General features: G+C 37.1%; 1 protein-coding gene across 1 annotated transcript; it reads right to left on the bottom strand.

Annotated features, from left to right (window-relative positions):
• Positions 1-909: 909 nt before the first annotated feature.
• On the bottom strand, positions 910-13,998 carry TMX1 (thioredoxin related transmembrane protein 1). The gene is made up of 8 exons (NM_001075385.2): positions 13,836-13,998; positions 10,954-11,069; positions 9,625-9,670; positions 7,482-7,610; positions 5,523-5,568; positions 5,319-5,420; positions 5,138-5,204; positions 910-2,449 (listed from the first exon to the last, which is right to left on the bottom strand). The coding sequence occupies exons 1-8, from the start codon at positions 13,985-13,987 to the stop codon at positions 2,271-2,273; spliced, it is 837 nt and encodes a 278-aa protein (NP_001068853.1). The 5' UTR covers positions 13,988-13,998; the 3' UTR covers positions 910-2,270.
• Between the last annotated feature and the right edge of the window lie 273 nt (positions 13,999-14,271).

Below are 14,271 nucleotides of genomic sequence, written 5' to 3'. Positions count from 1 at the left end.
GAAATCTTGTAGATTCAAATTTTACCTATTTCTGCCAGTTCTCTGAGCCTTCAACTGAATCACATATAAGGCTCAGCTATCACATACTGCAGTAGATTAAATAATCACAGAAAAATAGCACCACTCCAATACTCAATGAATGAAAAATGTTATCTATGGAATCATTAAACTTTTGTCCGTCTCACTCATTTAAGTATTTAGGCAGTACATAGTAAATGCTGTATTTTCTAGTGATCAGATTTCAATACTTCAATGATGGAGCTGAATGCCTGGGGTAGGGAGGGAAGCAGGGTTCCCCAGGATGCTGATCCTGCATCTTATTCACTCGTGAGATGATCTGGAGCTAAGTTGCCATGTGGAGTCCTTTTAAACCAATGCAGAAACAAAAGGGGGTCTGTTAAATGTAAAATGATCCCCATAGTTTCTGTAAGTAAGCCTCTGGTGTGAGAGAAAATGGACTATTCAGGTATCTACAGTGACAATCCTGAAGAAATACAAGATATATATCTTTTCTGAAATATCAAGTTTACATGTTCAGTCTACCTGTAACTTTGTGTACATACTACATTTTTTAATCACTTAAATACTTAAAAATATATGATGTATAAGACTAGAAAAATAGAATGCTTAATTAATGAGCAGCATTTCTTGATCATCTCAGATAACAGAGATATATATGACTCTAGCCTTTTGATTACATGTATCAAGTATGTATACAGTGACACCACTATTCACTTGAACACTGTTAAATACATATTAACCATCAATTAAATATTTAAATATTAAGTATTAATTAAGCATCAATTAGAAATCACACTTGCCTTCAGCTTCAGTGAAGCACTTAGAAAAGTTTATTTTGTGCTTAGATTTTTCTAAAGCATCACAAAATTATTACACATCCAAACTCTTCAGTGGTAGAATATTTAATATTCTAAAGAAGAGGCCTTTAAAGGGGACATTATAGAAATTGTCTATTACCATAACAGAGAAGTGATCCATTCAGAGTATCTATGTTTTTTCCTTTTACTGCAGCTAATACATTTCTTTACTGCTGCCCCACAACTCCACCCACTTCCTCTTGCTGTAAGGTGAAAACTATTCTCTTTAAGGAGTAAAAAATATATTAAATGTCCCATCTTGCTGATACCCATCTGTGAAATACCACAATAGAAAGTAGAGAATACAGTTTGTCTTTTCAAAAACATAAAACTTTATGAGTTTAAATCATCTAACATACGTTGACTTTGTACAATCAACTAAGAACTTTTTGGATGAGGACAAATATACACTGAAAACACACACTGTAAGATGCTTTTTCCTGAGTAGAATACTAACTTTATATCATATTAAGCTTCTGTGAATTTTCAAAATAGAAAATACCAAGGCTTTTCCACAAAATCAAATAAAAATCAGGAATGTTTGCCTTCACATCCAAAAAAAAGAAGTTCAAGTATAGGTTCAACAAAAATGATGTAAAATCTGAAACAAGTAGCCAAAATTTTAAGTTATCAGATGGCTCTTCACTTTAAGTATTCTTCAGTAAACTTCAGTTTGAAACAATTTATTAAAACACGAAAGACATTTCTAGGAAATTATCCAATTTGGAAAATAAAAAATGTAACCCATGGTAAGAAAAATACAAATCATACACTGAACACAGGAGAACAAAAAAGGCAACCAACCTTTATAAACTTTCTAAACATATCCTGTATTATCATGGGTAGAAAACTGTAATTAAAGTAAGGTAGTTTTTATTAGTCGCATAATCTTAAAGTATGAATAAATTTTGGACTTTAAAGGAGATAAAGGGTTTCAGAGTTGTTACTGAAATACACATTTCTTGAGACAATGGGCAAAGTTCCCATTAATGGGAAATATGTTCTCTTCACACAGTGAAACTGACAAAAATTATATCAAATGAGAAATCTTCTTCTCTAAAGTAATCTCCTTAAATACCTCAATAATGCAATACTTGGGAAATGTAATTTTTCAACTCAGACTTGAAAGTTATTATGAAACAAATATACAGAAATCTTATTGCTTGGCACCAGATTTTCCAAAAATAAAGAACTGTTTGAACCACCATACTGTTTTCAAATCCTATTTTTTCACAGTGCTACGTTTATTTTCCAAAGGTAGAATGTTCAACCTAATGACAATCCAGGCTGAACCTTGCAATGTACAAGCAAGTCACAGTTCACTTCAAACCAAAACAAATGCTCGATCTTCTGTTTCTGCCAATATCATATGAAAATACTTGTAAAAATTAACTAGGATTTATCTGTGGCCAGTGAAGGACCCACAGAACGTTGTCTTACAGCATTCTGTGCAAAGTCTTTGTTTGCTCCTTCTTTGCTTTCAGATTCCTCTTCTGAAACATCTTCTACATCAGCCTCTTGTTCTTCCTCCACTTTTTTCAAAGGTTGGGAAGATTCTGGTAGTAATTTTCCTTAAAGATAACAACCAGAAGTGTTTTGTTGTTGATGTATTCTAATACAATCAAGATAGAATTCATATGCCCATAAACTGCTTTGGCAATGATTTATCAATCATGTTTGGATTTCCAAAAGGAAAAAGCTGTATTCAAGAACAAATGACACTATAAAAATAACTGGTTTGGAAGGTCCATTTTACTTACCGAATTCATTCTTATTACCCACCTATTCATGAACTGAACTGAAATTAATGAATCAGAATTAATGCTGTGAATATGGATGTCTATAAGAAAATAGACTGCATTAAATAAAACTACATTTACTATTAAATCTTCTAGCTAATAAAGATACTAAGACAAACTTCAATAGTACCCTTGTTTCAGCTCCCAGGCAAACAGGAATCAGACGAAAGCTATTTTCCTAGACATGATTCTTTTTTAAGTGGAGTCATAAATGTGCCTCCTCCTCTCCATATATATAATTTTACTGAGGCATAATTACAAACAACATAATATACCTATCTTAAGTATATAGCTCAATCACTTTTTTAGTATGTACATACGCACACTATCCTCCCCCACCCCAGTTTTAATAGGAACTATTGCAAGTTAACTTAAACTTAGAACACTTAGAACATACCATGTTACAGAGATACAGAACACAGACTCTGGCTAATGAGCTTTTCTCTGTTCAGTGGTCCAAGACCGTCCCTAATTCTAGGCAATACAGAACGGAGCAGGAAGAAAAGGGGGATAAGGTAGAAGAGACCACAGGAATTCCCATACAGTGGACAATCTGTTGTTTGATCTGTCTGGCATATCTCTTTCTACTGGGTTAACTCCTTCCCTACGCCCCATCCCACGCAGCTGTAGTTGAGTACAAACAACAGCTGAGAGCAGTGCTTCTCCACCAGGGGCGATTCTGCTGGAACACTTGGCAACGTCTGGAGATATTTCTGATTGCTACAAGTGATAGGGGCAGTGCTGGGGAAACCAGGGGGATGATGCTAGAGATTCAATAATGTACAAAAGAGAGCTTGTCACAAGAATTAACCAGCTCAAAAGACCAACAGAGCCAATGCTGAGAAATTCTGATTTACAGTTTAAAAAAAAAAAAAGTGAGCCCTCTACACAAGTACTCTACACAGAGTACACCAGAATTTTTTCAAAAGACAGGTGAGTATAGGGAGAAGTATATTTCCTTCTTACTCTGGAATTATGAGCTACAGCTTTCTGTAGTTATTCTATGCTCAGGACTAAAAAGAGCCCCAAATGGAACAAGCACAAAGTCATAGAGAACTGAGCAATTCAGAAACATTTGAGCCCCAGGATTTAGTCAACTCTGTCCTCTGGCTTCCTCACTACATGAACCAATAAATTCCTATTTTGCTTCAAATTTGACTTAGTTGGGTCTTTTCCCAGCAACTTAAAATCTAAGCCAAAAACACAAAATGGAAAACAACTCAAATCCAGAAGCCTGGTATAGAAGGGGCAATATCACATTCAAGTATGGATTAACATCAGCAGTGTAACAGATTACCTAAGACAAATCTGTTGTTAGGTTTAAGGTTTTCTAAGCAAAAAATATAAAAAAACATACATTTGCTGACTTAACTGTCCAATAAGTAATCTGCGCTTATTACACTTTTCCGACAGATCAGTGTCCCTTGGTGGATAAAATTATTCCCTCCCCTCCATGCATGTAACTTTTTTTTTTTTTTTTTGCAGGTAACTTTTGATATCGATGCAACTATCTAAGAAATTTTTTAAAACCCTATCAGTTCTTCAACAATGAATACTTAACTGCCATCTTCACTGAAATGTTTCTAAATTGCTCAGTTCTCTCTGACTTTGCACTTGCTCCATTTCATTTCAGAAGTTTTGACCTCAGTAAGTCCTAAGTCACGAAGGCAGCAAAACAGAAATATCAAGCTAAGAGTTCAATTTAGGTTCTACTCTCAGCTCTCATTTTTGCGTAAACCTGGAAACACAGTTCATCTCTCGGAGCTTTAGTTTACTCAATCACAAAATGGGAAGAGTATCACTTATGCAGTCTACTTTAAAGAGCTGCTGAAAAGCAAACGGGATGACAGAAAGTGGAAGTTCTTTACAGACAGTAAGAAGGCCTTCATAACAGCATAATTTTCAAAATTAAAAATAAATGATAGGTAGGTAAAATTATATTAAGACAAATAGCAGTGAATATTCTAATTCCCATCTTGTAGTAAAATATACAGCTAATGAGACTCCTAAAGCAATGACAGGAATTGCTTTTCCCAATATCCTAACAGAAAAACTTGACTCATATACAAAGAAAAAGCCTCAAATGTGGTCACTATATCAATGAGATGACTTCAAGACTGGAATATATTCAACTTTTTTGGACCCAAATATACTCATATGGATCCCTGAATATTATGGAATTTTCAAACAAATTGACATCAGGTCAATGGTTATCAAATATCTGTTAAGGTACATGCAGTGTTGAAATTCTCCACACTATAAAAGCCAAAATAATGACTATTATGTTCCTAAATGCACTGGGCTGCCATGTCATTCTTACATGAAATATGTGTCTCTCTTCTGACACTACTCTGAATTTAGAAACCCTAGTTAGAAAGGCAACCTGTTGTGTGTGTGAGTGTGTTTATTACAGAAATGAATGGGATTACAGTAAACAAAAAAATTTTAAAATATACTTACTGGAAGGGTATGGCTGGGGTCTGCGCCTTTTTGAAGGACACAGACAATCCGCCACAAATATCATGAACTGCAAAAATAAACATAAGAATCTGAATGTATAATAAAAAGCTAGAGCAATTATATTAAATCACAAAATTCTAAAATATTTTTCTTCCTAGTACTCCAAAAATGAAGAACTTACAAGTCCTAATAACAGTCCTGAAAGCAGAGTTGCTAAAGCAAACACTGTATATGATCCCCAAATCGGTAATCCAAGGTCTTCAATAAAATAGTTATGGCAAGTCTAAAATCAAAAGAACAAAAAATAAACTAAAAGTCATAGCCATTTCTTAAAAAAGTTGACAGTGTCAAAATGTTTAAAATAGAAATAAATTTGAGCCCTTACCCTGATCCACATAGAGAGCTGAAAGAGTGCTGACATACTACTCATCCTAAAATAAAAAGAAAAACCAAGTCATATACACAGCTCTGAAGTAGAAGACGTGTATATTATCTATATTTTCTATTTTTGACTCTATAATTTCCAACACAACAGATTTTATTGGTGATATTACTCAAGATTAGTGAAACAACAGTGATTTCAGGCCCATAAGAAGGCTTATTAGCAAAAATCAACAGTTTCAGAATTTTTGCCAGTATGTAATACCCTCAAACAAAACGCTTGATCTTTTTTCCTTTTCTCCTGTTGTTTTGCCTTTAACCTTTCACTTGATGGTTTCTCCAATGTACTGTGAATATGGGATGAGCTCTATGGAACCAGCTAGTTTGATGTTAGGCACACTATAAGCAAATGGAAACTTATTCACCCTTAAAATCCTCCAAAGAACACATAAGGAAGGGAACCTGAAGGAAGACTGGGAGCACTTGCTGAGTCAATCCTTCTCACCTAAGAATTACCCTCCTTTCATATTAAAATTAAATAGAACTTACAATAGTATTAGTTTGATACAGTTTAATAACAACAAAATAATTACCTAAGAAATAAGTCACCACAGAAGTAAAAATACCTATTTTCACATAATTAAACCCAAGTAGTTGTTTTTTTTTAAACCCAAGTAGTTTTGACAGGCAGTCAGAAAAAAGGTATGCTCCCCAAATTAGGTTTGTGGGTTCTCTCTAGCATAAGTGGCATCCACCAACACAAACTAATTCACACATAAGCCAGAGCACCTGTACTCAGAATGACCTAATCCAATCACCAGTCTCTGGGTGGGGGGACGGGTGCCCCTGCCAAGCCAACCCTAGGAGTACCCTCTATTCAGTCTAACAAGAAAGGTATGAACTGCTGCCCTGAGGAGTCAACAGAGACTTCCAAGCAACCCCCACTTCTGCCATCAGAAAGAGCAAGAATCATTTACAACACGAGATTTCAAATAAAATCAGTTACATTTTCACTCCAACAAAGAAAGGTACTTTAATCATGTTGCTTCTGTTTAAAACACAAAATGGGAACAGGAACAAGGAACCAAAACATAAATCACCATGCAGGCTCACTGCAGCCTGTGCTACTTAGATTCTGTCAGGAACATTAGGTCCCTTACTTGGGTTTGGTGGGCATGGTGGTTCAGTGGGGGAATTCTAACAGTTCAATTCAGAGATATAAGGAAAAGGTCCTACAGATAAACTTCTATTTTAAAACACTGTTTAGGGATAAACTTTCCTGCACTCCCAGAATCCAGAGCATTCTCTTATATACTGGTATTTCCAATTCTCCATCCTCCAAAGACACAACTGGTAAGAGGACAGGAAGAGATAACTTAGCTAGACTAGGATGAGTCCGCGATGGCCTCAGAAAAACTCAGTATTCCCAGAGGTCTCTCAAATGACCTGTGAGGCCCTGCTCCCCAAGAAAGTAACAAAAAACCTTCTTGCTATGCCCAATCCTTACTGCCCCATAGACAATGCTCATCCATACTATTCACACAAAAAAGTTACAACAGGTGGAATAATTCAGTCACATTAAAACAAGGAGAGAAATCTAAAAGTTGCACAAGTCAGTATATGGTTGAGGCTTCTCATTCAATATTAAGCTCGAATGATAGCTTTACCCATTATGTCACTTCTAGAGGAATTATTTTGATGATACAAATGACCATATTTACAGAGCTAAAATATTCCTAACAAGACTTTCAGCTCAATTCTATAGAATGCCTCTCTCTACCTTAAAAAAGGACCACACTATCTGTTGGACTTAGAAGATAAAAGTCTAAACTAAAAATATCACAGAGTAAATCTGAACATATTGTAACAGTCCTAGAATTAAAACGAAATATAAATGCTTTATTTACATGAAATACATGATCCACTTAATTCTGAAATAAAGAGAAAAACCCTTTATACTTACAAAATAGAACCTGGACCAAACCATGATGACACGGGTTCAATACTTTTCCACTCTTTGTCACTTATAAAGTTTATGAAGTCCTTCTTAGTTCTTGGACCCTGATATCGCCTAAATTCACCATCTTTACAACTAATGAAGATCAGAAGCAAATATTAGCACTGAATACATAAACCTTGTTTTGCTATTTCTATAATCTCATTTTACGATCAATCTTGTACTCAAAATCAGCAATGAGCAATACACAAGTAGCAAATTACACTAATTACCTACCCTTAACTTCTTAGCCCCGTATTTCATTAACCACTGAGGTTATATTTTTAAACAGTCATAAGCTTTCAGACTTTATTATATTCTTCTAAACAATAAAACTGTAGAATAAGTTTTAGTTATATTAATTTAGTTATATTAATAGTTACATGTCAATTTGTTGTCATTTAGTCACCAGGTTGTATTCAACTTTTGCAACCCCATGGACTGCAGCCTGCCAGGCTCCTTCATCCATGGGATTTCCCAGGCAAGAACACTGGAGTGGGTTGCCATTTCCTCCTCCAGGGGATCTTCCCAAACCAGGGAACAAACCCTCATCTCCTGTACTGGCAGGCAGATTCTTGTAATCTCTGGTGGCTCAGCAGTACATCTCAGTGTAATTACATCAATTACATCTCAGTAAAAAACTGAGGAGAAAAAGAAATCCGGTATGTAGATACATATCAGAAAATTACTTTTAAGCCACAATACACACATTAAAAAGACGACTTCACGAAAAAGTGGTTAGAATAGTGTCTAACATTTATTATTTATTAGCTACTATTAAACTAGAAGTGAACAATTTGAGGCATTTTTCTGGTCTTTTCGATCATAATCACATCATCTCAGCCATCAAGCTTTAAGTCACTGGAGGCATCTGGTGCAGTGCAGTGATTCTATTTTACAGTCTGCTTCCTGACACCCACCTCCTCCTCCTCTCCAACATATGGAGCTCTGCCATAGGATCATAAGTGCTCTCCCTGTTCCCGTATCTTCATCATTTCCAATCTACCTTAAGTAATATTGCCAGTCTAGGCCTACTTACTTAACACTTCTATTTTGATCACTTACAGGCAAAAACTCCCCACTACTTACAGTAAGATTACAGGACCCTTTATCCATCCAAAAAATTACAGGTTAGCTCCCACTCAAAAAACCAAAGATTTTTGGAGAAAATGGCATTTGAGCTAGTTTTGAAGGATAAGTACGATTTCAACAGGCAAAACTTAGGGGAATGGGCATGATAAACAATAAGATTAAAAGAAAAGGGCAGGAAATTCTAGAAAATTTCAGGGAGTGTTGAAAAAGCTGGGAGACTAATAAGGGGCATGTGGAGAACAGGACTGCATGAAAAGGGTGAGAAGCACTTATAGGGAACATGAATTTAAACAGATACAAAGGGGAAATAAAAAGGGGAAACATATGAACATGAAAGAAAAGACAAGGAATGTCAAGATACACACAGAATCGCTGAAATCTTGTTTCAGGAGACAAGTGCCTCCTGGCAGTCAACACATCAGCTTAAGGTTCAGGGCAGATACAGAGATTTCTTATGGCTAATTTAGAAGATAAAGACAAACTAAAGAGCCTACACTCAAGACTACATAATGGTGTTTATTCTAACTTAACTGTTTCACCCACCACTGTTCCCAAGGCTGAGCTAGAGCACTTTCTGAGCTAATGTGTAGACATTCCATGCTCCTACTTATGACTGTTTATGAGACAATCCTCAGATGGAACACTTAACTCTGCACTCCTAATAATTCTACTTCCAAGGTTGAGTTTAATCTCCATATTCTCAGGAACCAGTCCAGTGCAGTGATTTTCCCCCTTACCAAATTTCCTGCAGTATTTACCACAACTCTGGGCTCATGATCACTTATGCCACTATTTCTCGTGCACGTCATTTTCTAAGGCAATTAGAAATCCCGGAGATCAGGGATTATTTCATACCTCATTCATCCAGCTAAAGGCACCTAAGATAGCACTAAGCAAAACAAACCTTCTAATAAACTTACTGAATATAATGCTCTTTACACATGATCAAGGCTAGAGGCTACTGTTCTGATTATGTTATGATGCATCCCTCATAACCACAGAATCTTCAAATACTTACTGATAAATAGTAGGAAGAGCAGTTATGATAAATCGTCCACTTAGTCCTACAAATGAGAAAGATTAGAACTAAATACAAGAAAGAACATACAAGTTTTACATGAGCCGATCTTTTACTACTTAAAGGTTGACGCTATTATTTAAATACTAATAGGCAAAGAATATGAAATTAGACCTAAAAAGAGTTTATCTGTATAACACAAACAATGAAAGAAATTTCATTTACATACTTAAAGCAACTTAAAAAAAAGACTATATATTAATTTAAAAGTACATAAAATCTGAATATTGAAGACATTTGTGAACATATATACATATAAACATTTAGTCAATCATACCACCCTAAGATTACTAGCATGAGTCATGGGACAGCACGATATAACTGTAGTCTTATGTCTAAAACCAAAGGGAATTGCATTTGATAATCAAAAAACAAGCACAGAGTTTCTAAAGTATTGTTAAAAATGGAATTGACTCTTTCAAAAGGTGGGCAGTAACAATATCAGCTAACATTAACCATGTGTTAAACATGAAAATGATGAACACCAATCTATGGCTCAGCTTTCACATCTGTAAAACTGGGATACTATCTATCCCACAAGGTTGTGTAAGGACTACAAAATAAATGCAAAACACTTGGAGCAGTACCTGTAAGAGTAGTGAGTGCTCACCAAATACTAGAGATTATTCCCATTTGGGATAGGGGCAGAGCCAAGAATCCAAGTTTACCGTGGCCAAGAACAGGTAATAAGCATTACGTAAGCGCAGGGCTTGACACCTGTCCAGGGAGCCAAGTCAGGAGGCCACAACCATAAGGGCTCTGTAATTAAGAGCCCATATCCTCAAATCATTATTAACGGATTAAATTTGGAACCCAACTGCAGAGACTTAGATAATTTGTCAGGGAACGTGACCTGGACTCTACAAAGAACTTCAACCACATGCTCCTTATTCTAAGCTTGGTACATATGTAAATACTGGGGTGACCAATGTCCACTTGAGCCATAAGGTTCTATGGCTTCTCACAGATGTCTTACATACTTGTCTGGGGCCTGGGATGCTAAGGAAAAAAGATGAGAGGAAGTTACATGGGGAACAGTGAGGGGAGGGAGATGCCTCCAAGTTCCCTTACAGAAATACAGAAAAGAATTAAGCTGCCATACACAACTAGGGAACACACTTCACACTGAACCCTCATTAAGGAGGTGGGTAAATCAGCTTAACCAGCTGTTCATAAAACCCAGTGAAAGGCAGAATTAAGACCATGTAATGCGGAAAACAGGATCAACACACATCCCAACCTGCAAAATGAACCAGAGACTTAAACTACCTGGCTGCTCTGTGACATCAACTTTTGCAACATTAACCTCAAGATCTTCTCCCCATTCGGCAAAACTTTCCCATTCTGGTTGAAGATTCTGACAAGCAGGACACCATGGAGCATAACTAAGAAATACAGTTTAAAAAGAAAAGTTAGAACACTCTAATATAAGCATTTAGGGATAAAAATTCTAAAATGTATAATTTGTAAAGAACATCTTTTAAAAACAAGATAGCAAAGTGGTTTAACTTTGTGAAGACAAAAGGTTTTAAGTATGAATCTAACACTCTGGAAATCAAGAACTATGAAATGATAATGCTAATCACAGAAAAGTAATTCTGGGAATAAGTTCTTAAGACACAAGGGGACTTTTTTATGTGCAAAACAGCTCTTTAAAAACCTTTGGATTTCTCTATATAATGGGGCCAGAAAGCTCAAAGCCGAATTTGGGGTGCATCAGTTTTAATAATTTTATGTGCAAGAGTCACAAATGCAAAGGGCCAATATGAAAAAAAGGAAGCACCCAGTGCTACGGTGAATAGGACACGCATGCCTCATTTTAGAGAGGGCAACACTACCCAGTTTGACTGTCAGGGGAACAGCTGGCCCCAGGGAAGCTGGCCCAGGACTGCAGGCTATTCTAATTTAAAAGGAGCTGAAAATCCTCGTTTTTATGTAAAAATGCTACCCCAAAACTTAACCCAGACACAAACACTAGGCAGGCCAAATGAAATTCTTTGGCCAGACCTTGGTCAACCTCGGGTTTTCAAATCTGTGGCCAAGCATACTAAGCATTTTAATTACTCTTCTGGTATTCCCTTGAAAGGCCCTGAATCTTTCAACTTTTCCCATACTGTATATTATCTCATAATTTACCGCGGTTTTTTTTTAATGGAACCAGGTAGAATAAAATGTATACCTGTTAAACATAATACAGTTTCTGTACTTCATTTTCTGTTTTCTTGACTTATTTTATGAAAATAAAACTTCTAAAAGTAATCGGCATTGTGGAAAAAGACTAGTACCACACACAAAAGCCAAAGTCCACAACAATAAATTGAATTACAATCAAAGTATCTCTGTAACACAATTCCTGATTAAAATAGATTTAACGTAGATAACTAACTTGTAATAGAAGCAGCCTATTATTAGAAATACTAGACCCTTTTCAAGTTTCTTTTGTTTCTTAGGTGCTTTTTATAAGGTTTAACTTCATATTCAGTAAGCTAAGGGAAAAAATACTATGGTATATGTATTCTTAATTTCATACAGATGCTCTAATTCCAATTCCCTAATATTTCACTTTTGACTGCTATATTGATTAGTTGGATCAATTTTTCTTATATTGATAAAAAAATCTCCTTGAGTAATACTGGACTGTAATTTGCATATGAATTCATAATCACGATTGCTCAACACATTATTTATGAAATCGTTGAGTATTTTATAGGCACAATCTAAAACAAGTTACTGAGGACAATGAAAACCAAATGCTGTCCCTGGTTCTATTTCCTCACCCCTGCATCTTCAACACTTTCTGAAAATTGTTTCGCTGAGTTACAAACTATATGCATACTATATAAACATTTCCCCTAATGTTCTATGCCTTGTTTGATTTTATGACTGGAGTTATTGATCTGGCCTTCTGGGTTCTCCCTTGGAGCTGTCCACCTCCACCTTCCTCCTTAACTGGCAACCCAACCATACAGGGAAAACACCCACCTGAATCTTGTTAAGGAAAAGGGTTGTTCTAATAACCTTTGCATGTGTACACTGTGTTAGTTTCTGGAGACAAAAAGAAAGCCACTATGGCAATACCTGAACATATTAATTAAAGCTATGTCTCGCATATGTAAAATCCAGGAAATAAGACCTATCTTATAGAATCTGTAAAGAATTTAATATGATAATGTATGTAAGTGCTTAGAAGTGTTTCAGTTTGGTTCAGTCACTGGGTCATGTCCCACTCTTCCCGGCCCCATGGACTGCAACAGGCCACGCTTCCCTGTCCATCACCAGTTAACACTCAAAATGGGTGTTTTCTACTAATATCACTAATATCAGTAATACTGCCACCACCAATTTAGCGACAAGAACAAACGCAAATAGTTTATTATCTACCGATACAAAAGGGACATTATTATAATGGAATTAGCACAGACATGACTTTATTCAAACAGCGTGTTTTGCAATACCACTTAGGAAACGTAAGAGTAACAACCCATAACATTCAGTACGTCGCAAAAACACACACCGAAAGGAAAAAATGAGATGTGTGCAGAGAAAAGCAACAACAACCAAAAAAAGAGGATTTTTAAAAAATAATCCAAGTTGAATTTATTTGGCATTTAAAATATGCCTAATTCATAAAATAAAATTTTAAATAAAAGTTTCCAACTGTAACATTCTAAGTGGACTACTTTTTAAGGGTAATTAGAGAAAAGGAGAGGAGACTTCAGTTAATTTCCCTCTTTTGTAGAGTTTGGTGAAATAAGTCTGTGAGTCTCTGAAGACTCATTCTCAAATAAATAATTGTATAGGAAGTAGAAAGACCCACCTCCCTCAACCCCAAGGCCAGGAAAAGTTGAAAGAATTCAAAGCTGAACGTAACCTCACAGGCGCACCTCAGCCCTAGCAATCAAACTAGGATGCACACTTTAGGGGAAATTTAAGAGCATTCCCCGGTAAGAGTAAGACCAAGGCGGTGGAGGATCCCAACAGGAGTCAGGAAATCTCGAGGAGTCGGGGGGCTCCCGCCCCACAACTCAGAGTCGCAGTCCCGGGCAGCCTGGGATCCGCATGAGAGGAATGAGGATGATACCAGGGGGTCCAGACTTGGATCTAGGACCTCAGCCCACCGAGGGGCCCCAAGACCACAGCCCCCCACTCACAATTCTATCATCCACTCTCCTTCCAGCAACTCTCTCCAGTTTTCGTCCGTGATGATGCGCACGTCGCTCCGCTTCCCGTGGGCCCAGGGAGCTCCCCAAAGCAACAGTAGCAGCACTGCCACCGGGATCCGGAGACTCCCGGAGGGCGCCATGTCAGCCGTTTCGCCCACCCACAACAAGCGAGGCGGCCCCCACCTCCGCGCAGCAGCTCCTCACTTCCGCCCGCGCCCGCTGATCAGTTTGTGCGCATGAGTGCGGCAGGGCTCGCGCGCGCGCGCGCGCGCCTTGAGGACGCGCAATGCGCAGGACAAAGCTGGATACTAGTGGATTGGTTGAGGAAAGGAAAAGGGAGCGCCCCTAGTGCGCATGACGAGAACCTTCTCTTTCTTCTTTCTGCTTTGCCCCAGAGCCGTTTTGCAGGAAGAATGAACCGAGG

The sequence above is a fragment of the Bos taurus genome, chromosome 10 (assembly GCF_002263795.3).
Source record: "Bos taurus isolate L1 Dominette 01449 registration number 42190680 breed Hereford chromosome 10, ARS-UCD2.0, whole genome shotgun sequence".
NCBI lineage: Eukaryota > Metazoa > Chordata > Mammalia > Artiodactyla > Bovidae > Bos > Bos taurus.
This window is presented reverse-complemented; position numbering and strand designations above follow the sequence as displayed.

Bases quoted from the DNA above. Each gene is read 5' to 3' on its own strand.
- TMX1 (NM_001075385.2), bottom strand. From the start codon at position 13,987: ATGGCGCCCTCCGGGAGTCTCCGGATCCCGGTGGCAGTGCTGCTACTG. The intron at 9,671-10,953 runs GTAGTTTAAGTC...TCTCATTTGTAG, and splicing joins TGATGTCACAGAGCAGCCAG to GACTAAGTGGACGATTTATC. The intron at 5,569-7,481 runs GTAAGTATAAAG...TTTTTATTTTAG, and splicing joins TTTGGTCCAGGTTCTATTTT to GATGAGTAGTATGTCAGCAC.